The 25275-nt window shown below is 51.4% G+C and overlaps 2 protein-coding genes across 2 annotated transcripts in view; one reads left to right on the top strand and one right to left on the bottom strand.

Annotated features, from left to right (window-relative positions):
- LOC137155651 (zinc finger protein 850-like) overlaps window positions 1-24763 on the bottom strand; it is a 33245-nt gene extending 8482 nt beyond the window's left edge. Inside the window, exons 1-8 of the mRNA XM_067552020.1 lie at window positions 24480-24763; window positions 23718-24395; window positions 21872-21998; window positions 21022-21246; window positions 20248-20361; window positions 18731-19838; window positions 10407-10546; window positions 7499-8136 (exon numbers count right to left, since the gene is read on the bottom strand). Coding sequence (XP_067408121.1) covers window positions 7499-8136; window positions 10407-10546; window positions 18731-19838; window positions 20248-20361; window positions 21022-21246; window positions 21872-21998; window positions 23718-24395; window positions 24480-24674 — 3225 coding nt within the window. The 5' untranslated portion in view covers window positions 24675-24763. The remainder of the gene's footprint in view (window positions 1-7498; window positions 8137-10406; window positions 10547-18730; window positions 19839-20247; window positions 20362-21021; window positions 21247-21871; window positions 21999-23717; window positions 24396-24479) is intronic.
- LOC137155634 (E3 ubiquitin-protein ligase TRIM7-like) lies at window positions 7262-17258 on the top strand. The gene is made up of 7 exons (XM_067552008.1): window positions 7262-7885; window positions 10441-10527; window positions 11725-11958; window positions 13350-13372; window positions 13926-14041; window positions 14768-14800; window positions 15304-17258. Exons 1-7 carry the CDS (start codon window positions 7430-7432, stop codon window positions 15828-15830), a joined length of 1476 nt encoding a protein of 491 aa, XP_067408109.1. The 5' UTR covers window positions 7262-7429; the 3' UTR covers window positions 15831-17258.
- Window positions 24764-25275: the final 512 nt, after the last annotated feature.

The raw sequence follows: 25275 nt of genomic DNA, 5'->3' as shown, positions 1-25275 counted from the left end.
AGATCCTAAAAACCAGACTCACCTGCAATTCCAAGGCTCAGAGATCTTTAAAAAAAAATGCAAGGGCAACATTTGCTACCCTTCCATCCTGCGCTCCAGCAGCTGGTTTTCAATGGGCTGGCATGGCTTTGTTTTGCTGGGTGGGCCTTACGGGTTGATCCCTCACTAGCAAAAGGACTTATGCAAGCGCTGGCTAATTCAACCCCACATTTCAGTGCCTAATAAAGCGGGGCAGGCCTTTTTTGGGGGGAACCAAACTTATATCTCCTCCTCCCCCCCCAGGGCCAACCACAGCTCAATGCTGCTGCCTTCAGCAAGTCAAATGACTGAGATCCCCCCCCCACACACACACACACCCCCCCAGGAGACTGATAAACTTCTGGATCGGCTCATGCAGTGTGAACAGGAGCCGGGGCTTGCCAATGAGAACGCAGCGGCGCTGGGACCTGCAGACACCCGGGGAGGGTAAAAAGGAGCCATTTTCAGTGTCACTCCCCTGCTCACAGCCCAAACCGAATTCTCCCGCAATCACCTGCAGGCTCCGGCTCGGGAACTGGTGTCGGCAGAGCCCGGGGCTGCCCCAGGGCCTGGATCCAGCCACCGGAGTCAATCCCCAGCCGGGCTGGGCGCAGAGGGCGCTTGGATGAAGGGCTCTGCCTCCCTGGCGCAGGGGCTCAGCAGCTGCGATCCGCCCTGCCTCGCTCGGGTCACTACGGACGCAGCAGCTGCTGGGCTGGCGTGTGACCCAGGAAGCTCAGCCCCCTGATCTCCCGAGCGAAAGGAAAGGGGGGAAAGAAAATACAGAGGAAGAGAGCAAAGGCATAAACCGGAGCAGCCTCCCGGTCCCTTCCCTCCGCAGTAACCAGAGCCCTCTGGTGGCACCAGCTCATGGATCTTTATTCCTGCGCCCCTCGCCTGGCGCAGGATCTGGCCCAAGGGGGACAGGATCTGGCCCAAGGGGGACCTGGCCCGAGCCCTCTTCCGATGGATTCAAAGCTCTGCCCCCCTCGTCCTGTCTCTGTCCCCGGGAGCGGCCCGAATCTGGTTCCAGACAGCCTGGATCGCCTGGTCAGCTTAGAAGTGGAAGACAATTCGGATTTGCCTTCCCTCCTCCTCCCCGAGTTCTAGGAGCCTGGGGGAGGCGGCCAGGTCCTGGTCCCTACACACTGGCCTCGGAGTACAGCAAGACAGGCTGCGGGCCTGATCCGGGGCTGGTGTAAATCAGCAGCGCTTTGCTGACTTTATGGAAGCTGTGGCTGTTGACACCAGGTGGGGATCTGGCCCCCCATTGATGCCTATGGAGCTATGTTAATTTACACCCGCTGGGTATCTGATCCCATTGAATCCTGTGAAGTTATGCTAATTTACATCAGGTGGGAATCTGGCCCCCCACTGAGTCCCATAGAGCGATGCTAATTTACACTAATTTGGGATCAGGCCCCATTGAATCCTATGGAATTATGCTAATTTACACCAGGTAGGGATCTGGCCCCATTGACTCCCATAGAGCTATGCCAATTTACCAGATTGACTCAACGGAGACGGTAGCAGGGAGGGGAGAAATTGGGGTGCACACTCCAGCTGCTTTGTGAGATGCTGGTGAAACAGAGCCTCTGTCAATCCAGCTAAACTAGCCAGCATGATCTAGTTCAGTGGGTCTCAACTTTTCCAGACTACTGTACCCCTTTCAGGAGTTGGATTTGTTTTGTGTGCTTCAAGTTTCAATTCAATTAAAAGCTACCTGCTCACAAAATCAGACATAAACATACAAAAGTGTCACAGCCCACTGTCACTGGAAAATTGCTTCCTTTCTCATTTTTACCATCCAATTATAAAATAAATGGATTGGAATATAAATATTGTACTTACATTTCAGTGTGCAATATATCAAGCAGTATAAACAAGTCCTGGTCTATATGAAATTTTCCTTTGTACCACATTCGCTAGTGCTTTTTGTGTAGCCTGTTGTAGACTAGGCAAATATCTGTATGAGTTGATGTACCCCCTAGAAGACCTCTGCATATCCCCAGCTGCATGGCTACCCCTGGTTGAGAACCACTGATCTAGTGCAGTGGTTCTCAACCTTTTTGATACCAGGGACTGGCTTGCTGCCTTCCTAAACTATGTCAGGGAGATAGTTAGTCAGTAACAAAATTTTTGTTAGTCAGTAACAAAATGAAGGGAAACAGCCCATTCTAACGGGCAGAGCATTGGACTGAGGGGCAAAAGGAGTGGATTTAGGCCAGTGAGTCACTGTACAATCTTGGTCAAGTCACTTCACCTCACTGTAGCTGAGCCTTACCCTTCTGTAAAGTGGGAATAATGATACATAAATCTCTCTTTACAACATGCCTAGATAGCTAGGTTTAAGAAGAATTACACATCGCTTGACACAAGAACAAACATACACTCACTTACCAGCTAAAAGAGAACCACAGCTACTACCTGTTGCAAAATGACCACGTTAGGGCATCAGCTGTTTGCCTTTGCCCAATTTAAAGGGCCCGTGTCAGGAAAGGCATGCTGAGGGAACAAAAGTTCCTATAAGAGGCCAATCTTCCACCAGAGTTAATAGAAAACAGGAAGCTGTGAGGGAAGGGAGCAATGGTACTCAAGTAATGTCATCATTTCATCAATAATAACAGTATTTTTCAGTGGAAGTGCCTTACAAAGGATCATTAACCCCACTTTACAGATGGGGAAACTGAGGCATAGCAATGGGACTGCCCCAAAATCACTTAGTAGGTCACAGCCAAGAATAGAACCTGTGTCTTCAAGGGCTTAAGCTAGGGTGGTGGCTACTAAGTAGCACTCCCTACTATAGCAATTACATACCCATAGGGGCTGCATAGTTAAGGCTATGTGAAATTTTGTACGTCAGCAGGAATTAAATTTCTCTGTCTATTCCTACAAGCTTCTTTGTAGCATCCAATTTAATTTGCCATGGGAACATCAAATAGATTTAATAGATTTATAGATTCCAAGACCAGAAGGGACCACTGTGATAATCTAACCTGACCTTCTCTGTAACACAGTCCACTGGACTTCCCTGAATTAATTCCAGTTTGAACTAGAACAGCTCGTTTAGAAAAATGTCCAACCTTGATTTCAAAATTGCCCATGATGGAAAATTCACCACAACCTTTGTTAAGTTGTTCTAATGGTTAATTACCCTCCCGGTTAAAAACTCGTGCTTCGTTTCCATTCTGAACTTGTCTAGCTTCAACTTCCAGGCACTTTGTCTGCTAGATAGAAGAGCCTATTATCAAATTTTTGTTCCCCATTCAGTACTTATAGACTGTGATCAAGTCACCCCTTAAAATTAAATGGCTTGAGCTGCTTGAGTCTATCAGCATTAGGCGTCTATAATGGCTATTTCTCACCGACCATGTGCTTTTTATTGTGATTTACGTGGAGGCAAGATGAGTATAAAATTCCATTAAATCAGAAAGGCAAGGATTTTCACTTACTTTGCACAGATGTAATCAGTAGTGCAACCTTCAGTGTTAAAAAATCAGGAGTCAGGCTCCAATGAATGATGAGATTGCCTTAAAAATTATGAGATTAAAAAAAAATAGTTTGGATTTTTTTTCATTTGCCTTGTTTTGGGGGTATTTAAGCTTCATGTTTTCAAGATTTTTCTCTGTAACCATGAGTACTAAACGAGAAATAAAAATACTTAAAAAAAAAAATCTCCAGCTATAAACGCTACAGGGTATAGCTCATGCAGGACCCATACACATAGAAGGCACACGTTCTTAACAGTGAGGTGTGAGGAGTTTTGATGTTAACACGTAGCAACCGTAACTTTTTGTCAACGTTTTTTGGGTGAGTTGTTTCTGATGTCAGGTTTTTTTTTGGTGCTACAGCACCAGTTCTGGCGCATTGATTGTTTATGCTTCTTTTCAGCAGGCTTCAACATGTCCAGAAAGATAATGTTCAACTAAAGGAAGAGTAAAGCCTTTGGAAGCAGAAGTATCAGAAAGAAAAAGAGAAAACAATGCAACAAATATGAAGTAAGAAATCACGCCTCATCCGGAACCATAATTTAATTATTGTCTGTGCTATAGTAGCAAAGTTCTAACTGAGATCAGCGTCCGCATCCCCTACATGACCCAGAGACTCAATGGCACAGCTGGGAATCGAAGGCAGCTCTCCCGAGTCCCGCTGCAGTGTCTAGTCCATGTGGCCATGCCCTTTTCCCCCCAGTTGCTCCCCCAGAAGCCAAGAGGATGCGGTGCAGATGGTCCCATAACACACTTCCCAGCATTTCAAATGGCTACGGTGGAATGCAGCAGTGCCACTCAGGTTTGGACCGTCTGCCCCTCCCTAGGTGGAAACAGAGGGGTGGCTGGGCACCCGATTGCAACATCACTCCCTTGGGAAGAGAGGGGCTTCTCAAATGGGGGGCCTAGAGCAAACTGCCCCATTCACCCCCACCTGTGTGGGCAGCCTTGAATACATAAGAACGGCCATATCGGCTCAGACAATGGTCCATCTAGCCCAGTCCAACAGTGGCCATTGCCAGGTGCTTCAGAGGGAATGAACAGGAGGCAATCATCGAGTGATCCATCCCGTTTTTCACGCCCAGGTTCTGGCAAACAGAGGCTAGAGACACTGAGAGCATGGTTTTGCATCCCTACCCATCCTGGCTAATAGCCATTGATGGACCTATCCTCCAGGAATTTATCTAGTTCTTTTTTGAACCCTGTTATAGTTTTGGCCTTCACAACATCCTCTGGCAAGGAGTTCCACAGGTTGACTGTGTATTATGTGAAAAAATACTTCCTTTTGTTCTTTTTAAACCTGTTGCCTATTAATTTCTACACTGGGGCTCAGGTTGGCTTAATAAACCTGATTGTTATAACTAGGTAGACCTAAGTTTTACATGTAGACCAGACTTCAGACTCCTAAGTGACATTTGCATCTTGAAAATTTTTCCCATCAGCTAAAAAAAATTCATCTCAATGCAACTGTTAATTCTGAATTCTAATGAGGACCATTTATATTTTAGCACTGACTAGATTTCACTGCTGAGCCAAGCAGAGAGGAATGAGAGGGGTTTATATTGTAAAATCTGCACAACACTGCAGGAGGTTGGGACTTGAGTTGTGGCCGGGGCTGGGAGGAAAACCATTATTCTTTGCATTGTAAGAACATCTAAGTTGCGTCTTCATGGACCGGGATCCCGCCGCGCTCGGAGCTGTACAAACACAGAACAAAAAAGATGGTCCCCGCCCCAGAGAGTTTACAATCTAAGTATGCGATGAGATGCAACGGATGGATACAGACAGACAGGGGAATATAAGGAAACAATGCTAGCCAGCATGATACACAGTGGTCTTAGCACATCAGCAGCCTAAGCGTTGTCAAATGTTTTTGTAGGCATCATAGATAAGGAGAGTTTTGAGGAGGGATGTGAAGGTAATTTAACTGTTGGGACAGCTTTCCAAAGGATAAGACGGATTCTCTATCACTGGGTGTCTGTAAATCGAGACTGGCTGTCTCTCTGACGCGCTCTAGTTCAACCTAAAGTTCTAGGCTCGATCCAGGAATCACTTGGGGAGACTTTGTAGCCTGTGTTATGAGGAAGGTCAAATTAGATGTTCACAATGGTCTGTTCTGGCTTTAAAATCTGTGTATTCTAGTGATATCCATCTGCAATCACCAGAAGGCCCTGCACAAGAAGGTAGACTGATTGGAAGCATCTGTGAATGGATTGCTAGCATCCATGGAATCTTCTATACAAACCCTCTCTCACAACCTGGATGCATTGGTTTCCAGAATGCTGGAACTGCTCATCCAAGATTAGTTAATTATCATTATTATTGTTGTTATTTTTGTAATTATATTTTTACTGTGAAACTAGTTTGTGTGACTGATTTTTTTTTGCTGTGTCATTCTCATATCCCACCCCTGTATCCTTGTAGCAGTGATATATAATCCCAGAAAGAGTTGTTTTCACCTATCACTGAACAAGGAACTATGGATAAATTTCACCCAATTAAAATAAGGAAGACACCACTATTCCTCTGTTTCACCACATAGCATCTGCCTGGAACGTAACACTCCCATCTAGCTTTCTGCTACAGAGTTTGTCCATCCTGGCTGGCTCAGGGAGGGAGCAGGACTGCCTGGGGCCAGGTCTAGGGCAGCAGTTCCCAAACTTTCCTGGTTTCTCCTTCCACCTTCTTAAAAATTTGTCATGGAGTGAATTGATGGAGCTTCAAGCTCCTGTAGCCACAAGTGTTGCCACCAGCCAGGACGGCTCCTTTTCTGAGGTAGCTGGCCCAGACCAAGCGGTTCAAATTTCCCATTTTTTTTTGTACTCAGAGACAGCAACCCTAGTAGCCATAGCTTAGGAACTCCTGGTCTAGGGCATTGGCTGAAGTGGGAGCCTGGGAGGTGGAGGGGGAGCTGCGTCAAGCTTGGCTGAACAAGGGGGATAGATCCAGGGGGCTGGCTAAGGATGAGCTCAGGCCTGGGGGTGGGGTGGTGGTTTTGGGGCAGACCAAATTAAGAGAAGCCTGACCAAAGGTTGCTGAAGAGAGGGGTACCCCAGATATCCAGTGGGTGGGGAGAGGCAGGTCTGGCTGGGGACAGAGTGGGAGGAGGGCTGGCTGCTTTGGGGTTGGCTGCGATAGGGGTCAGGGTGCGGGGGCTGATTTTGAACAGAGTCAGGACAAGCTGGAGTGGCCTGGCTGGGGCAGTCAGGGCAGGGTGGTCTGGCTAGCATGGACTTGGTGCAGACCGGCCTCCAGAGGAGTTGGAAGCAGGTGGGCAGATCCAGTTGGTCGGTGTACGTTTGTTGAGGGTCAGGCCTCTTTGGGGGCTACGGCAGGCTAGGAGAGGATTGGGGAATGGGTTGTAGGGGAGCCTGGAGGATTGAGGGGCTTCCCCCCTCCCACAGCTGGGGATAAAAGAACCCAGGAGTTTTGAGTGCAGTAACCACTAGGCGGTGCTGCGCTATTGCTCCAGGCCCCGGAACTACCGAGGCACCGGGCCCCGACACTTTCCTCTCACTCTCCCTGTTCCTTCCTTTGCCAATCGGAACCGGCAGTGCAAAAATCAGCCCTGATTGCTCAGGGAACCACGACCGGAAGTTCAGAATCCGCCATGTTTGGTCAGGGAACCATAGCCGGAAGTGCATAATCCGCCATGTTTGGTCAGGGACACGGCGGCGGAGAGCCGACCGGAAGCGCTAAACCCCACCCCCTTTGTTTAGGGCTCCGGAACCGGAAGTTCTCCCTCCGCCATCTTGGTGCAGAGCGGCGGGCGGGGAGAGGGGCTGGGCGGTGCGGGCGGAAGTTCCGCCTGCGCCGTTGTTGTGACGGCGCCCGGCACCGCCTCTCCGCCGGGCCCTCTCGAGCCGCTGCTGGAGCGGAGCCGGTCCCCCCCCCCCACCCCCGGGGGCAGCAGCGGCGGGGCCATGGAGGGTGCGGCCGGGCCGGCCCGCAGCCTGCAGGAGGAGCTGACCTGCCCCGTCTGCCTGGAGTACCTGCGGGACCCGGTGCTGGTCTCCGACTGCGGCCACAACTTCTGCCGCGCCTGCGTCACCAAGTGCTGGGAGGACTCGGCGCGCGGCCTGTGTTGCCCGCAGTGCCGCGAGCCCGCCGCCCACCGCCTCTTCCGGCCCAACCGCCAGCTGGCCAACGTCGTGGAGATCGTCCGGCGCTTCGGGGCCCAGGCGGCGGCCGGGGTCGGGGTCGGGGCGGCCAGGCCGGGGGGCGGCGGCGGCCAGGCCGGGCTGTGCGAGCGGCACGGGGAAGCCCTGAAGCTCTTCTGCCAGGAGGACCAGAAGGCCGTCTGTCTGGTCTGCCATCTGTCCTGGGAGCACCGCGGCCACCGGGTGGTGCCCGTCGAAGAGGCCGCCCGGGGCTACCAGGTCGGGCAGCCGCTGGCGCGTGTCGATCCCTGGCCAGGATCGTCCTGGGCCTGGGGGGACCAGATGCCCCCATTTGTAGGGACTGTCCTCATAGGCGTGCGCACGGTCACACCCTGATGCCGGGGTCTCAAACATCCGGCCCGCGAACCTTTTGTATCCAGCCCGCAAACCTTTTTGGATGTGCCTCTCACCCCCGGCGCCATCTCGCTGTGTTTCACGCGATATCTCGGCGCACGGCAAGACACAGCGAGCTGCCGCCGAAAAGGAAGGAGCTGCGAGATTTTTGCAGCGGCTGGGAACGCGGCCGCGATCTGCCGCCGAAATCACATTCCTCGCGCCATTTCAAATGTGGCCCGCCAGTGGAATTGACACCCCTGATAAAGATCATGACAATTCCTTGGGTGCACACACCCTAATGAAACGTGCTGTGCATGCCTACGACTGTCCTGATATTCAGGGCTGTGTCTTATACGGGCGCCTATTCTAGGGTGATCAGATGGCCTGATTTTATAGGGACAGCGCCAATATTTCGAGCTGTGTCTTACATAGGCGTCTATTTAACCACCCACCCCCTGTCCTGGTTTTTCACGCTTGCTGTCTGGTCACCCTGCCTAGGGTCTCTAAGAATTAAAGGTTAATCTTTAATGAGAGATTGTGTCCTGGGATGAAACCTCCAGGAAAGTCCCACCAAAATTGGCAACCCTAAAGTGCAAAATTATGGGGTGTGGCTTTGCCTGGCAGAAGAGACTGCTGAGTGGCTAGCATAGGCTGGGTGTCTTATCTTCTGCAAGCTAATCTTGCATTAAGGAGGAATCTAAATCTGGTGTGAAGAAGGAGGCATGTCAGTCCTGTGACTTGTGAACTGTTGTATTTGCCAAAGATGCATGACTGGAGCACTTGACTTATGAGGAGACATTGAGGGAACTGGGCTTGTTTAGTCTGCAGAAGAGAAGAGTGAGGAGGGATTTGATAATGCCTTCAATTACGTGAAGGGCAGAGATAGAGCTAGTCTGTTCTCAGTGGTGGCAGATGACAGAACAAGGAGCAATGGTCTCAAGTTGCAGTGGAGGAGGTCTAGGTTGGGTATTAGGAAAAAGTTTTTCATTAGGAGGGTGGTGAAGCCCTGGAAAACCTAGGGAGGTGGTGGAATCTCCATCCTTATAGGTTTTTAAGCTCCCGCTTGACAACACCCTGGCTGGGATGATTTAGTTGAGGTTGGTCCTGCTTTGAGCAGGGGGTTGGACTAGATGACCTCCTGAGGTCACATCCAACTCTCATCTTCTATGATTCTATGAAGACAGTGGGTGTCTCAAAAAAATAAAAAAGGCTGTTCTGAATATTTTCTTCCTTTCATCTAATCGGCTCTCTTTCGGTTTCATGTATGCATGAACCTGATGCTATCATTTTAATTGTGATGTGTAAATCAAGTTTGAATGCCTCTTCCCAAAAGAGTTGCTCTATCTCAGCCAAGAAGCCGTGGGATTGACGTGGGAATTGTTAGGTGAAATTCTCCGGCCTGTGTTTAGAGCATCATAATGGTTCTTTCTGGCCTTAGAAAACTTGTTGCATATGTTGCATAATATGATTCATATTTTAAGTGCCGTGCTTCCCCTTCCTCCCCCAGTGCAGACAATGATATAAACACAATCAATTTATCACAGGTCTTTGTAACTGAGACAGGTTTCTGTTACAATGCGAAATCTAAACTCTAGCTCCAAAGCCTGGATCTGAAACAGATTTTTATGAAAATTTGAGGGGATTTTAAGAGCAGGGGAAAGGCTAGAGAGATGGTTTAAAAAACCTGACCTGTGAAGAAAGCTTAAATCTGAGCATATTTAGTTTTGAGAAAAGAAGACTGGGGAAGGGCGACCTGATAACAGTATTAAGATATGTTATGGGCTGTTATAAAGAGAATGGTGGTCGATTGTCTGCTGAAAATAGAATAAAGAGATAATGGGCTTACTCTGCAGCAAGGCAGATTTAGGTCAGCTATCAGGAAAAACTTCGTCACTATCAGGATAGATAAACTCTGGAATAAGCTTCCAAGGGCGGTTCTGGAATCCCCACCGTTGGAGGGGTTGGACAGACATCTTTCAGGGATGCTCTAGGTTCCTTGGTCCTGCCTTAGTATGGGGGGATGGACTATATGACTTCTTGAGGTCCCTTCCACCCCTACAAGTGGTTTTCAAGTCCAGTAGTGATTATGAATTGCCTCTCCTTTGCCAACAACGGACACCCTGAAATGGCATGGTTTGTCAGAGGCTGAGCACTGTCTTCCTGATAATCAGGGCCTTTTAATCTTCTCAAGCTGAGCACCCAAAAAAAAAAAGTTGACCACCAAAATGACTAGTCACTCCACAGACTAACAGCACTGGAAGGGACATGTACATTCACGCTTCAGTGTTTATCTGGTTCATAGAAGGTTAGGAAGAATGTTTGTCTGGGGGCAGGCTAGCCCATAATTCTCTGCTGCAGGATTTATTGCACCTTCTTGTGAAGCAGCTGGGAACTTTGTGGAGACCGCCCCCAACAAAGATTCTTCTTGCTTCTTCCAGGAGGCGCCGCAAGAGCATCTGGCCGGTCTGAGAAAAGATAGAGAAGAAGCCAAAGCCAACGAGGAGAAGAAAAGTGAGCATCTGCTGGTAGGTGCCCGAGGTTCGCCTGGGATCAGAGTGCACTGGGTGACATGGCAAATGCAGGGCCCATCCTGCTGCCTTCAGCCAAGGAACCATCCTCATTGGAACTCAGGGAGGAGGGCAGGATTGGACATGTTGGGTAACTTGATGCCCTCAGGATGCATGAGACTGGTGTGCAGGACGGTGTTTCTTTTGTGGATTGGCCCAGAGAGACCCTGCCCAAGGGCTGGTCAGATATGACAGTGACCGGGGTTTCTCTGTAGCTCGTGAGGGTGATGGGGAGAGAGAATGAGGGCCTGCTGGCTGGAGAGTTGGGCTCAGTGCAGGTTGACAAGGTTTTGAGAAAATTCCCTGCTGTTGCCATTAGCAAAGGTGCAGCTCAAACTCATGCATATGCCGCTGTTGTGTTGCTTGTGGAGCTTGCAGCTGGGCTGTGGCTTTGTCTCTAAGAACTGCCCATCTGCAAAGCTCAGCTGCTATATTGTTCTCCAGGCTGCGGTAGACCGTCACAGAGGAGGTGCGCATCCCTGCTACCCCTCTCCTAAGAACTTCACTTTGGTTCCTTCTCCGTGGCACTGTTCCTCCTCCGTTTCCTCTTCCCCCACTTGGGTGAGGAATTGGTCATCTGGCCAGGCTCCGGGTCACCTCCCTCTTCAGGGTTGGGCTTCTGGGGAAAGATGGGATCTTCTGGTCTCTCCTGAACTCTGCCCACTTGTGATCTCCAAATGAAATTCCACTTGCAGTAATTGGAGCATATCTTCATAACAGGATCGTCCCTCTCCCTTGTCACATGTTGTGATCAGCAGTGAAACGTTAGGATGACTTCTAGCTTGTCATCACTAGGCTTCAGAGTTAACACAGTTTCGCTAAATGGTGGCAGTTCATGTCTGGGAGATATCATTTGCGTTTGTTTGCAGACACAGGCAGCTCTTACTGCATCTGTCACATTTTCAGTTATTTCTTTGCCATTGTAAGGGCTAGAGATTTGATGCTATTTTTAAAAAAAGAAAGAAAGTGAACCTCAGATTTTGAGGCACAAGATGCAGGAACCAGAGAAAAGTAACAGGTTAATGAGCTACTACTGCTAAATGGCTTGATCCTGCCCTGATGTGTTTGTCCTTTCTCTAAAGAACTCCCCACATCTGCTGAGAGGCTACTTATGATTATCCATCTGTTACTGAGCCACCCTCACTGTAATTTCAGAAACAGACAGAAGCCGAGAGGCAGAAGATTGTATCTGAGTGTAAGGAGCTGCGTGGGTTCCTGGAGGAGAAGGAGCAGCTCCTGCTGTCCCGGCTGGAAGCTCTTGATGGAGACATTGTCCAGAGAAGGGATGAGAATGTCTCCAAACTCTCAGAAGAAATTTCCCACATTGATAAACTGATCACTGAGAGGGGAGGAGAGAAGGAGCAGCAGCTGCAGAGCCAATCCCCACAGGTGAGACATATCGTAGAGTAACCATCATTATCCTCCATCTCGCTGATGGGAGGGAGGCGGAAAATGAGGCATGGAAGGGACTGGTTGCAAAGCAAGTTGTTTGCAGAACTGGGACAGAAACCCATGAGTTCTGATTCCCAGCCACCCTATCTATAGTCCCGGCTCCCCTCCCACAGCTGGGAGTAGAACCCAGGAGTCCTGATCCACTGCAAACCCCTTCACTCGATAGGGATGTGCTCGTGAGCAATTCCCTTCTGGAGTCCAGGATTTATAGTTCACAACATAATTGACAAATACGTTACTTAGTTACTGCTTGCAGCTGGTCAAACCCCCATCCCCAAATCTTTAAATTTGTGTTTTTTTAATCATCTGATCACTTCTCATTTTTTAAAAGGAACACTTTTTTAAAATGGATTTGTTTTGGTCAATTTTATTCCCCGGTGGGATTTCAAACCTAAAGATTTTTGTTCATTACAAAAAAGGAAAAGATTGAGATTTCTTGCATTAAAAACTTAAGAAACCTCAAAGATGGGAAAAGAGTACTTGGGAGAAAAAATCATGGGACACATTTCAGCCAGCGCTCATGCTAATAGTTCAGTGGGACAAATTGTGCTCTCAGTGGGACTAGTGTAAATCCACTGAGCCAGTCTAGACAGACACTGGTGTGAATTGGCACTGAATGTGGCCCCTGTTCACATAGGCCTGGTCTACACCTAAAATTTAGATCGACCTAGCTACGTCGCTCAGGGCTGTGAAAAATTTTGCGCCCTGTGTGACGTAGTTAGGTCGACCCAGTTGTCGTTATAGATGCAGGTGGGTGGATGGAAGAATTCTTCCATCAACTTTTAGCTATCATCTCTCAGGGAGGTGGATTACCTGCAGCGACACAACTGATGTAGGTAGCATCTACACTACGGTGTAAACGTGCCCATAGAACACATTCCCCCCAGCCATCTGGAATCCCTTGGCAAACACAAATGAGTTTAGCTTCAAAGCTAGTAGGGCAGTACTAGCCGTGCTGTACAGATAGGGAAATTGAGGCAGGAAAGGACTGACTTTCCGAGCAAGTCAGTGGCAGGACAAAGAATTGGAATCAGGATTCTTGGCTCCCAGCCCTGCACTGTAACCGCCCCCAGGATCATCCTTCAGCGGCACTTAAGCTCCATCTTTGGTGGGGTAGGAAGACTTGGGGAGATGGGGCTCTCGTTCCCAAGGCAGCAAATCTTTTCTTCTTGTAACGTGCATAGGGAGATAGTTTCTCTAATGGCCACTTCCCAGCTGGAGGGGGATGGAAATGACAGCTGCTCTCTGAATGGGAGCCTGAGTGTCACACTCCAGTGATGACCCCTCTGCACGTCCACTGACTGCCTCTTCTTTCTCCTCCTCCCTAGGGTGGTGGCAGCACAGGGATCCGGTAAGTCTTGGGATCCATCTCCCTCCTCTTCACACTCAGCTAGGCTTGGATACGGCACTGAACATGGGTGATCATGTGTCCCGCTAGGGGCTGCCATAGCACGGAGAGGAGGCGCTAGCTGCTATGTGACAGCCAGTGGGATTTCTCCTGTAGCTTATGTGCAAGGGACTTCGGCTTTTGGTATTAAAGAGCCACTGAACACCTGGGCCATCTATGGTCATAATGTTTTATGTGAGATACACCCACTCTGGATCTATGTCTCCTTTCTTTCCACATAATCCTGGAGTCGATGCCCCTTGTTAATGGAGTAGCCCAGTGCGAGAGAACTGGGCTACTGAGAACCCAGAGAGCTCCCAGACTAGTCTCTATTCCTGCCCTGCTCTCTCTCCATGTTGTTTTAGTCAGCTGGGAGCATGGGGTTGTAATCACGTGACTCACAACAACAGCGATTGTCTCAAGCTGTAAAGCTCAGATCCAAACTTGCTTGAGACCTGCGAGTTTCCTGGGCTCAGGCATCAGGCCTGTTTCTAACCCCTCTCCCTTCTGTCTCCAGCAGTGACAACTGGACGTTTCAGAAGCCAGAGCCTGGGTTTGCAGAGCTGGAAAAAAGACTCAGGAGTTTCTCCCAGAAAAGTGCAGTCCTGAAAGAGGTGCTGCTGGAGTTCAAAGGTGAATGGAAGAGTCTGCGTGTCTTCTCTGCTTATAGCTGCCGTAATATTGGGGAGGGCTGGTTACTGGTCTTCCAGTTGGCCTTACCTGTGGGAGTAACCCTGTGGAGCTGTGTCAATGGCCTCTGTCTTGTCACCCTGTAATTTTAAACGCCTCTACTAGGATGAAACAGCAGCAACCCCATAGTGAAGGTTGCAGCATGTGGTTCTCAAAATCACATCACCTCTCTTCCAGCGACCCCCATCACATATGTGCTTGTTTTGCTCCGAGGGCTTGTATTATAGCGAGACCTGGAGGAATTGGACTTGTAGCATGTCTTGCGTTCCTTGCCGTGGGATGCCCTGCTGAGTTGGGTTATGAGGACCTGGTGATTGTGGGTAATTCAAGGTGTGTGTGTCTAGCAAGGGATAGGATATGTTCCCCTTCACTGGACATTTCCTGGCTCTGAGTGGTGTCTATAATGAAGCCTTAGACACTGGATGTTAAGAGTTGGCTGAAACTCTTCAAAGAATCTATTGTCAAAAAGCAGCTTTTTTGCAAAAGCAGAAACTCCTTCATTTTCCAACGTAATGAGAAAAATTGGGAAAACTTATTTCCCATTGCCCACCCACGGTTCAGTGGCAAAAGGAAACATTTTGTGGATTTTGTTTCACTTTTTCAACCCACGCTGGATACACATCCACATGAAAGCCCGGGCCTTAACACTCTCTCCTTCCATTCTCCTAGAAAATCTGCGCTTCGAGCTTGAGAATGACACAGGTAAGCCTCTGCCTCCCTCCACCGACACAATGGCTTCTCCGAGTGTCCCAGGAACGGTGCTGGTCTCGCTGCTGGGGCAGTAACAATGCAGGCTGTGCTTGGTGACTCACCCCCTCCTGTGATGGCTGAAGGGAATTCAGCCAAAATCTCCCCTCAGTGTTTTGTTTCCATTTCGGCTAAAGGAACAAAATCCCGAATGCTCTGAAGCAGGGTGAGACAAACACCCATGCACTTTCCTCAACAGACCTCTGCTTTCTCATGCAGACTCCTGAATTCCTGCCCAAATCTCCTGTTTTTTCTAAGGCAACCTCTCAGGATTTGTAAACTGCGAGCCTGCGGTGTCTCTGGGCCCAGAGACCTCCCCTTTTCCCTGCGGCTTTTCACGTCTCTCATTGTCCAGCCAAGCAGATAGTGCCACAATTTAAAATAGGGATGATTTGGTGCATTTAAGGGGCTGTCCCCAGGGATGGGCTGTGCTGTTAAATCCCTCTCTCCCTCTCTAGCGGATATAACCCTAGACCTGGACACCGCAAACCCCTACCTGATGCTGTCTGAGGACAAGCGCAGCGTGAGGCTGAGAAGCGCCCCGCAGGACTTGCCAGCCAGCCCCAAGAGATTCGATTACTCCTTCTCCGTCCTGGGGGTCGAGGGCTTCACTTCGGGGAGGCACTATTGGGAGGTGGATGTGGGGGACGGGGACAGCTGGGCCGTGGGGGCTGCCAGGGAGTCGGTGAGGAGGAAGGAGAAGATCGACTTCACGCCCGAGGAGGGGATCTGGGCAGTGGGGCTGAATTGGAAGGGCAAGAATTGGGATCAGTACCAGGCTTTCACCTCCCCCGAGACTCCCTTGTCCCTGTGCGAGAGGCCCAGGAAGATCGGGGTCTACCTGGACTATGAAGGAGGGTGGGTGGCGTTCTACAACGCCGATAACATGGCTCCCATCTTCACCTTCACAGCCGCCTTCTCGGAAAAAATCTTCCCTTTCTTCTGGCTCTTCTATGTGGGCTCCTCCCTCACGCTTTGCAACTGACGCGCCTGGCCCAGTTTGCTCCTTAAGGGGACCTGCAAAGAGTGGAGGAGAGTGGGGTTCCTGCCCCTCTGTTCTTTGTTGTTGGTGGGTTTTGCTGCTGTCTGAGGGATAAAGAGAGCCTGAAAGGTTGAAATGTATCTTTTCCTCCAAAACTTTTCTCTTCTTGTTACACTAAAATTCAGGGCTTGTCTTCCCTGGAAGACTCTGTGGCCTGTTGGGAATCTTGGCTTAGGTGCTGAAAAGCACAAGTTGTATAGTCTTTCAGTGAGACTTGTGCTCCGAAGTGATTTGGAGATGGTTTTGAAAATCCATCCCCTGTTATCTGCCCTGGGAGACTATAGCCCACTGGAGACCTGGCAGTGATACCAAAGATCCTGCTGGAGATTAAGTGAATTATTTTATTCAGATGGGTTAACTTGAACACCCGACTAACTCAATTACCCCACACACACTTGGGAGAAAAGCTGTGTCTTAATGATTCAGCGCTCCCGGCTTGCTCATCTGATCCACATCTGATACCTCCAATGAGTCTTCCAAGGAAGACCAGACTTGATACTCCTGATTTCCCAGTAGTAAATCAAGCTGCGTGGGGGAACAAGGCGTAAACAATTGGGCCTTTTTTTTTGCACTTTGCAGGTCACCTTTTGTGAACGTAGCTGCTCCAGCTCCAACTCCCTCTCCCCTTCCGCCTCAGCGATAGGATGCTTTATCTCCTACCAAAATGTTACCATCTTGCCTGGCCCCTAGCATGTAACAAAATAAAGCCTGCATCCCCTTATGTTGCTTTCCCTCTGTTGTCAAAGACCTAGTGAAACTTACAGAGTTGTCCTTCCTGGTGGTGTTTTGGGGCCACGTCGAAGCTGCTGGAAACCAAGGGCCCTCAGTATCTCTCAGGGTCAGGCTTGAGCTGTAGATGACAATTTCGGGGTTGGGGGGATGATCCCCGCTTACGCACTGGTGAAAGGAGACTGCTTGTCTAGGAGCCACGTTCTGGATTTACATGTGGAATAAGCAAGGGCAGATGAACCCAGAGACTTCCCCCGAACCCCCAGGTGTGCTAGATGATGCTGTGAGTTACACTGACACAATTGCAAGTTGTAGCAGTCTAGAGTGACTTCAGTGTCAGCTGAGAACAGAATCCACCAGTCCTTCCAGCTCTAACCCCATTGATTTCAGGAGTTGCCCTGGCGTAACACAGATGCGCTAGGGAGCAGTGTGTCCCGTAAAGATAGCCAGAGGGGTTTTTCCATCTGCTTGTGATCGAACTCCCGCCTCGGATTCGCGCTAGCCCCTGTAGCCCCCCTCAGTGCTGTGCGTGTCTGAGCTGTTGCTCCATTTCAGAGGAAAATAAAATTGACTGTGCAAATAGAAAAAACCCCTGTGGTGTCAGTATTGTGCTGGTGCCTGCCTGTAATACGGGCTTAGATATTACAAGCAACAGTGCTGCCTCAGATGGGGACCAGGAGCCTCCTTCATCGGCCATGGCTGGAGAGGACAGCAGGGGTGGGCTGAGGGTGACGGGCTCAGCCATTTACATGGCTAATGCTGCCACGAATGGCTACTCTCAAGACTTGGGCTGAGTACAACTGGGCCTCGCTAAGACCCAGTGTGAGCAGCTTTCACCATTGGCTTAAGGGCACAGAGGGGGCTCACACCCAGCCGTCCCACTCTTGTGCCTTCCCAAGTACATTGCACGCCGGCTCCTCCGTCTGCCCGGCTCAGTACTAGGAAAGCTGAGTAAGTTTATGGGCCTGGGTGAGGCCTAGTCTGCTTTGGGGCACAGGAGAGATTCAGAGTAGTGTAGCATCAGCTGTGCCCCCTTGAGACTCAAGCAGAAGGTGTGCTGGTGCAAATCATGCACAGCAGCTACTGGCAAGACAAAGCTGCAGAAAAGGGAATATTTAGCAGGCTCTTCTCAAGGCCGCTGCAGGGTGTATAACAGCATAGGGGCCAAGCCCCGCTCCCTGCTTATGAGGACATAGATCCTTTCGGGCTGGGGTTGTGGGAATGAATCTCTTGAGCTGAGCCCTGTGACCGAGTTGCGGGGGGGGCAGGGTCAAGAGTGTGCTTGGAGGTGCCATGTTATAGTCAGTGGCACTCCTGCTGCGAGAAGCAGTCGCAGGGAACGGCCTGCTCTGAGCATGCTCGGTGGGGAAGGGGCTGCCCAGTTAGCATGGAGGAGCCGTGAGGCTTCCACATGCTCAGTGCAGACAGAATCTTGCCAGAATTTAGCTGCAAAACTCGACTAACATCACCTTTACTGAGCACGTGCAAGCTGTGGGGAGACTTAGAGCTGTGGCAGATCTGGGTGATTTTTACAGGGGTGGCAAAAAGCAGGGTCCGGACACCAGGCTGACCCAACCTCTCCCCCTGCAACCAACCACAGTTCAACATTACGCCTCCTCAGTGTAATGAGGGTGCAGATTTTACCGGGCAATGCACCTCGTGTGCTAATCATCTCAGCAACAGGGAAGCCACGGCAGGTGAAACTTTCAAAACAAAATTAAAAAAACCTCTCCCCCAACCTGAGCTACGGCAGCCTGAATGGTTCATATGCAGAGTTAAACCACAGAGACGGGGATTCCAATTCACTGTCTCAGGGTCCCTGGCCCAATCTAGTAGCACTGGTACTGACGGTACACGCTTATCGGCAGGAAATTTATTAGATGCATGCACAATGCCCATCACCCTGGGGTCTAGATGGTATCCTAATACAAACAGAGGTGGCCTTCCAGGCACAGGCCAGCTCACTGACAATCCCCTCCCCAATGGCAGCGCAGAAGAGAGACTCAAGGCTTCTCCTGGCAGTTGCTAGGCCAGGCAGAGCCAGAGCGCGTCGCTATCCGCTCAGGATGGGCTGCCGCTGTCTCCTGACGGGTGAGCTGGATGCCAGCGGTCACCCCGTCCAGGCCGCGGAAAGGCTCAGGTAGAAATCCTCCCCACCGTGACTCCTCCGATGGGCGGCCAGGTGCGCGCTGTCCCGGAAGCCTTTCCCGCACTCGGGGCACTTGTGCAGCTGCTGGCCCGCGTGGACGCTCTGATGGTTCCTCAGGTCCGAGCTGCGGCCGAAGCCGATGCCACACTCGTCGCAGTGGAAGGGCCGATCCCCGGTGTGACTCCTCCGGTGGATGATGAGGTCCGGGTGCTGCGCGAAGCCTTTCCCGCAGTCGGCGCAGTGGTAGGGGGCGTCCCCGAGGTGGCTGCCTTGGTGGGCCAGGAGGTGCGAGCGCTGGCTGAAGCTTTCTCCGCACTTCAAGCAGGTGTGCGGCTTCTTCTCCATGTGGCTGTAACGGTGCATTTCCAGCTGGCCGGGCCACTTGAAGCCCTGGCCGCAGTCGGGGCACTTGTAGCGATCATCCTGGAGGTGGGTGCGCTGGTGGTTGACCAGGACGGAGCGCTTGCGGAAGCGCCGCCCGCACTTCGGGCACTGGTGGGGCCACTCCCCCATGTGGCTCTTGCGGTGGGCGGCCAGGTCGCAGCGGCGCAGGAACCCCTCCCCGCAGTCGGGGCAGGGGAAGGGGATCTCCCCCGTGTGGGAGCGCCGGTGGATGGCCAGGTCGCAGCGGCGCAGGAAGCCTCGCCAGCAGTCGGGGCAGGGGAAGGGCTTCTCGAGGGCGTGGAGCCGCTGGTGTCGCAGGAGGTGAGCGCCGTCGACGAAGATCTTCCCGCACTCGGGACACGGCTGCTGCTGCTGCTGCTCTGCCTGGAGGGTCAGCAGGACCTTGATGTATCTGTGGCCCTCGCTGCCTCCCGCAGGGGAAGTGTGGTTATCCCATCCCTCCGTGGGGTGGGCTCCTCCCTCCTGCCCCTCTGACCGGCCCCAGCTCACACAGGTGTCCCCCTGCTTGTGACCTCCTTCACATTTCATTGGTAACGTCGGCGGGCACAGCTCCCCTTGTGTAGGTGTCCAGGGTGCGTTCCTTTCAGATTTCACAGCTGGCAGCCCGCACAGCTCCGCTTGCTCAGGACTGTCCTGCTGAACGGTCTCAGTCACCGGGCCCTCACCTGCTGGGAGAGAGAGAGAATCCAGACAGGAGTCATTCTCTGGGCTGGGGAGAAAGGAAACGGGAGAGATGGGAATGGCAAAAGGAGGGGAGGGAGGTTGGGGGGAACAAACCAAAAGAACAACTGGGGAGATGAAAAAAAGTCAAGATCCTGCCCAATCTCTTCCTCAGAGGAGAAAGGACCAATTCTGTCTCCACCCAAATCCATCTGAACACTCGGGGGGGAGCCAGGTGTCAATCAGGGAGGGGTAGGTAGCCATGGTGACGGTTGCCGTGAGGATATGACACAGCCGAGGATAATCCTGATCTGGGTGCGAAAAGGCAGAAGTGGAAGAGCATGGGAGGTCTTTGCGGGAATCCCAGCTGTTGCCTTTACTTGCTGATGGGGCCTGTCAGTTTAGCTGGTTCCTCACCTGCACAGGTGCCCCATGGATTCTCCTTCTCCTCAAAACCCTGCAGATCTGGGATCCACGGCTCTTCCTCCATTTTCAACTGGGAAATCACATCAGGCTTGGAAACGGGAAATCCTGCTCAAGGGAAAGAAAAGAAGTGAGATCAAGTGAATTCGTGGAATATTTCCTTCCACAAATGCAGGGGACTGGGCTTGAGGATCTTGCGAGGTCCCTTCTGAGTCCTACGATTTTAACCCCAGCTCATTTTAAAGCAGTAAAATCCCAGGGCCAGCTCCCCCGCTTCTCAAAACCTCCAGACACTGCTTCCAACTCCCTGCTCGAACACAGAGCGCCAGACCCTCATCAGCAAGAGGGTTCCTGTAGTGCAAGGAAAGTGTCCTAGAAAGTGGAGACTCCAGCGTTGGATCCGCTTCTTACTGAGCAAGAGAGGCCCAGTGACAGAGGGAGTCACAGGGAAGCTGGGTTCAGCACAGGAAGGGACAGGAAGGAGCAGGGGGTCTCACCGAATGCAGTAGTTCAGTGGTGGTAGAGACCAGCAAAGCCCATTCTGGGAAATGAAGCCATTGAGCAGCTTCAGAAACCAAATCCCCCAAACCATTCCCCAGAGAGAGAGAGAGAGAGGACGGGACCAACCCTTCCTTCACATCCATCTAATGAACAATCAACATCTGATGAACACTCAAGAGATACTGCCAGGTGTTGGGGGGTGGAGGGCAGGAAGGCTGGAGTGACATGGGCCATGAGGGTATGACACCTGCCGGGGACAATCCTGACCTGGGTGAGATGAGGCAGAACTGGGGGCGCCCATGAGGCTTTGGGGGGAATCCCAGCTGTTCCTTTCCTTGGCGGGTGGCGTCTGTGTCAGTTTAATCAATTCCTCACCCATGCAGGCAGCTCTCAGGCTTCCCCTTTCCTCGGAGTCCTGGAGATCCGGGACCCATGGCTTTTCCCCTCGCTCCAGCCAGGAGATCATGTTGGGTTTGGGAATTGGAAATCTTGCTGAGGGAGGGGAGAACAGGGTGAGATCAGGATGAATGAATAGTTTGTGGAATGTTTGTTACAAAGAAAGTTCCATGATTTAACCCAGTCCTTGTCCTGCACTGGGGGACGGGGAATCTGGACAAACCGGAAGATGAACACGGAGACCCTTTGGGAGAGTTGGACATGCTTCGCCCCCTGGAGGAGACACTGAGATCTGCATGCGTCACGTGGTCGAGGCACAGCATTAATATCAAGTCACTTGGACCAGATACGTGGCAATAGAGGGGCACGAAACTGTTTCAACAAAAAGGCTTCTCAAAAAATGAGGTTTTATTGAAAACGATTTTATTTGAAAAACATTTTTTTTCAAGTCCATTTTTAGAAATGGTAAAATTTGGGGGGGCGGAGGGGAAACAAAAACAATTAAAAAAACCCTTTAGTTTGGAAATTGTGGGGAAACACCCATCTTCTCCCAGAGTTTTACTTTCTCCCGCTTGTCCTTTTCCACCAGAAAAGAGGGGGAGAAAAGTGAAAGAGGGAGAGAAATTAAAAGTGAAATGTTTACTCTGAAGCGTTAAAAGCGCCCAAAGTGATATTTGCGGAGAGAAAGCTTCTAATACCCGAGGGGACGGGAATCCCTTACCCAGCGAGGTCACAGTCTCATAATTCTCCTGCATGACGTCCCTGTAGAGGGCTCTCTGACCAGGGTCCAGCAGTGCCCACTGCCCCTCGGTGAAATACACAGCCACCTCCTCGAAGGTCACCGGCATCTGAAACAACAAGAGCCCCTCACTCGGAATCTGCTGTCTCAAACATAACCCCACCTGCCCCAGACTACTCTGCTCGAGTTACCTTTGTGCATTCAGTAAGGTTTACATGACCCCCAGTTATACTCATCTCCCAACGGTCCCATTTGCCACTAGATGACTCAGTCTCTCCTAGGTCTAACATCTCCCCACTTCATCATTCCCTCTGCTACCTGATACAACCTCTTGCTCCCTGGCTGAGGGTCATTTGTTAGCATGAGAAATTGAGGAGGTTCTCGGTGGTTTAAAAGGGATCAACCCAGCAAATCTATCGAAGCTCCTCAGCTGTAATTCCTCCAGTGCAGGGCTCCACTAGACGTGAGATGAAACCCTCCTGCTCTTTATTCTCACCCAGCCAAACAGAATCTGAACCTTCATCACCTGGTTCAGTCGAGAAGGTTAAGTTGCCTCTTTGGTTCCTTCCCTTCCCTTGGGGGACCAAGACACTCTGCCGTGCTGTTTATACATGTATTGCTGGTTTATTTTAAGACTCTTTCCATCCCTCCCAGCCCCCCCTCCTTCAGCTCTGGACTAGAGGTGACCTGAACCATAACAACGAACAGCACGTTCTTTGCCTTCGGGCAAGTTCAATTCTTCAGATCCAGACCTGAACTCTGCAGACGTACCATAAAGCAAATTGGTATAGAAAAACCAACATGGTTTTTTTTAAAGCCAGCCTGGTTCAGTTAATATCCTACAGTTGGCTTGAAAAGGGTAAAGTATATTTGGTGAAATAATTTTCCTTTTTAAGCTGTTCTAGGGTTTTTTTGGTGTTTTATTTTTTCCCCCCAAAAAAACTTACTTCCTATGGCAGGCCACATTGTGATTAAATGTAATTCGAGTGGGCCACACCCTCGTCCATAGCTCGCAGCGTCTTCCCCGCTGCCGAGAAATCTCACGGCGTCCTACCCTTTGGTGGCAGCCGACATCTGGCACCCGTATCTGGCAGCTGACAAGGGCCGGACCAAAAAGGATCACGAGCTGTATCTGGCTGCCCGCGGGCCAGACAAAAAAGGATTGCGAGCCGGATAAAAACGGTTCGTGGGCCATATCCGGCCCGCATGTTTGACACCCCTGCTTTAAATGAAAAGTGGATGTCGCTTTGTAAAAAATAGGCTCTAGTTAAACCACAAGTTACTGGGCTCCAGGAAGGCCTCATGGAGTGGGATTCTCTAGTCTGTGTTATGCCGGGGATAAAACTAGATGATCATAAGGATTCCTTCCGGCCTTAAAATACAGGAGTCCAGTTTTGGCAGGCTGATCATGCCAATGTTTTTCCAGCAAGCACCTTCATGCTGTGCTCCATCTGCCCCTTACTTGTGGGGAGGAGCTGTCTCAAACTCCACCAAGCCACAACGCTGTCCTCTTAACAGATCACCCCTGCTGCGACATTGGACAATGGCTGGACAACCGGCGTGCTGTGACAATGGCTTATTGCGCTAGCCACGATCACCTCCCGCCTCATCTTAGCCTCTGAACTCTTCGGTGCAGGGACTGTCTCTTTGCTTCTAAGGTTTCACCGGGGGGCCCCTCGGGACCTCCGCAACGCACAGAGTAAATCACACCTATGCCATCGTTTGATTTCCCATCAGACCCGTCTCCCCCCCATCCTCCCGTCGTAGTCCCCATCCCCTCCCGGCTTTGCTCCTTCAGCAGTTCCCCACGTCACACCGTATCGGCTACCTGTGCAGGCTGGATCGACCCCAGGCAGGCTTCTGCCAGCGTGGCCGCCTCCTCATTGCTGCGGGGCTCCCTCGCCGCCACCCAGGCCCGCACGTCCGCCCGCAGCGCCCCCAGGAACTGCTCCCGGAGAATGACATCCACTATCTGCTCCTTGGTGCGCTCCTCGGGGCGCAGCCACCGCTGAAGAGCCTGGCGGAGCCGGGCCAGCGTCTCCCGGGGAGCTTCTCCGGGTCGGGCAGCGCCCGAGTGGAACTGCCGCCGCCGGGCTTCCTCGCCGGCCGGCTCTGAAACGGCCACCGTGGCCTCGGCGCGGCCACCAGGGGGGCCTTCCCGCATGGAGCCACGGGCCTCAGGTGCCTCCCTGGGGAACGAGGGAGCCAGGCAGGGAACCTCGTCCCCGAGAGGCCAGTCACAGGACGGTGCCGCCTGCCCCAGGCCAGCGGTGTCTGCCCCTTCCTGAGACGGGGGAGATGTCTGCACCGTCCTCAACGGAGAATCTTCCCCTTCGGAGCCTCCCAGCCGGGACTGGGACGGTGTCCACGGAGATAAGGGGCAGCCAGGGCTCTGCGTCTCAGCTTCGCTCTCCTCCCTCTTGGGATGCTGGACAGGGATCCCACAAGATCCTTCCTCCAGGGCACGGGGCTCAGCCCGTAGCCCAGCCGCCACCGTCTCCCGGCCCTGCTGGGAAAAGGCTGGGGTTGAAAAACTCTGAGCAGCTCCAACGCCAAGGCGAGTCTGACGGCTCAGGTACTAGAGACGCACCGTGGCTTTACATCCAGAGTTTCCAGGTTTCAACCCCCGCAGTCTGGGGGGGTCGTGGCAGCCTCCATAGCAAGACTCATAAGCCAGATTGGGGGAGAAGGAGGGGAAAGATGAGAATACAACGGCAACCACGCTAGAGTTTTCAGTTCCACAGATCAGGGAATTTTTGCTCCTTCCCATTTGGCCTGTTCCCATAAACCAGGCTCCCAATTACACACATCCCAGCAGGTCTGTCACCCCCTGCCACTCCCCCAACACTGGGTTCTCTGCCCCTCTCCTGCCAGAAGAATCCTACCTGAGCTGGTTTCACTGCAGCCATTTCCCTTCCCAGTCCCCCGGGGAGGCTGGGACAATCTGGAGCCTGTCAGGGCGAGAAGGGCGATTAGGAAGGCTTCAGAAGGGGCTTGACACCATTTCTCACCCCGATCCCCCGCCCAAGTTCTTTCCCTGTGGACAGATGCTCTAGATCAGAGGCTCTCTACTTCTCCAGACAATTGTACCCCTTTCAGGAGGCTGATTTGTCTTGTGTACCCCCAAGTTTCACCTCATTTAAAAACGACTTGCTTATAAAATCAGGCCAGAAGATACAGAAATGTCGCAGCACACGATTACTGAACAATCGCTTCCTTTCTCGTTTGTACCATATCATTATAAAAGAAATCAACTGGACTATAAATGCCATACTTACTCTCCAGTGTGTAGCACATAGAGCAGTATAAAGAAGTCATTGCACGAATGTTTAGTTTGCACTGACTTCGCCGGCGCTTTTCGTATAGCCTGTTGTAAGACTAGGCAA

This window comes from Emydura macquarii, unplaced genomic scaffold (assembly GCF_026122565.2).
Source record: "Emydura macquarii macquarii isolate MOO-44397 ecotype Brisbane River unplaced genomic scaffold, CSIRO-AGI_Emac_v2 contig_1365, whole genome shotgun sequence".
NCBI lineage: Eukaryota > Metazoa > Chordata > Testudines > Chelidae > Emydura > Emydura macquarii.
The sequence above is the reverse complement of the archived record's forward strand: the minus strand, read 5'-3'. Positions and strand labels throughout refer to the sequence as shown.

Coding starts and splice junctions, on each gene's coding strand:
- LOC137155634 (XM_067552008.1), top strand. CDS start 7,430: ATGGAGGGTGCGGCCGGGCCGGCCCGCAGCCTGCAGGAGGAGCTGACC. Junction 7,886..10,440: donor AGGCCGCCCGGGGCTACCAG/GTCGGGCAGCCG, acceptor TGCTTCTTCCAG/GAGGCGCCGCAAGAGCATCT. Junction 11,959..13,349: donor TGCAGAGCCAATCCCCACAG/GTGAGACATATC, acceptor CCTCCTCCCTAG/GGTGGTGGCAGCACAGGGAT.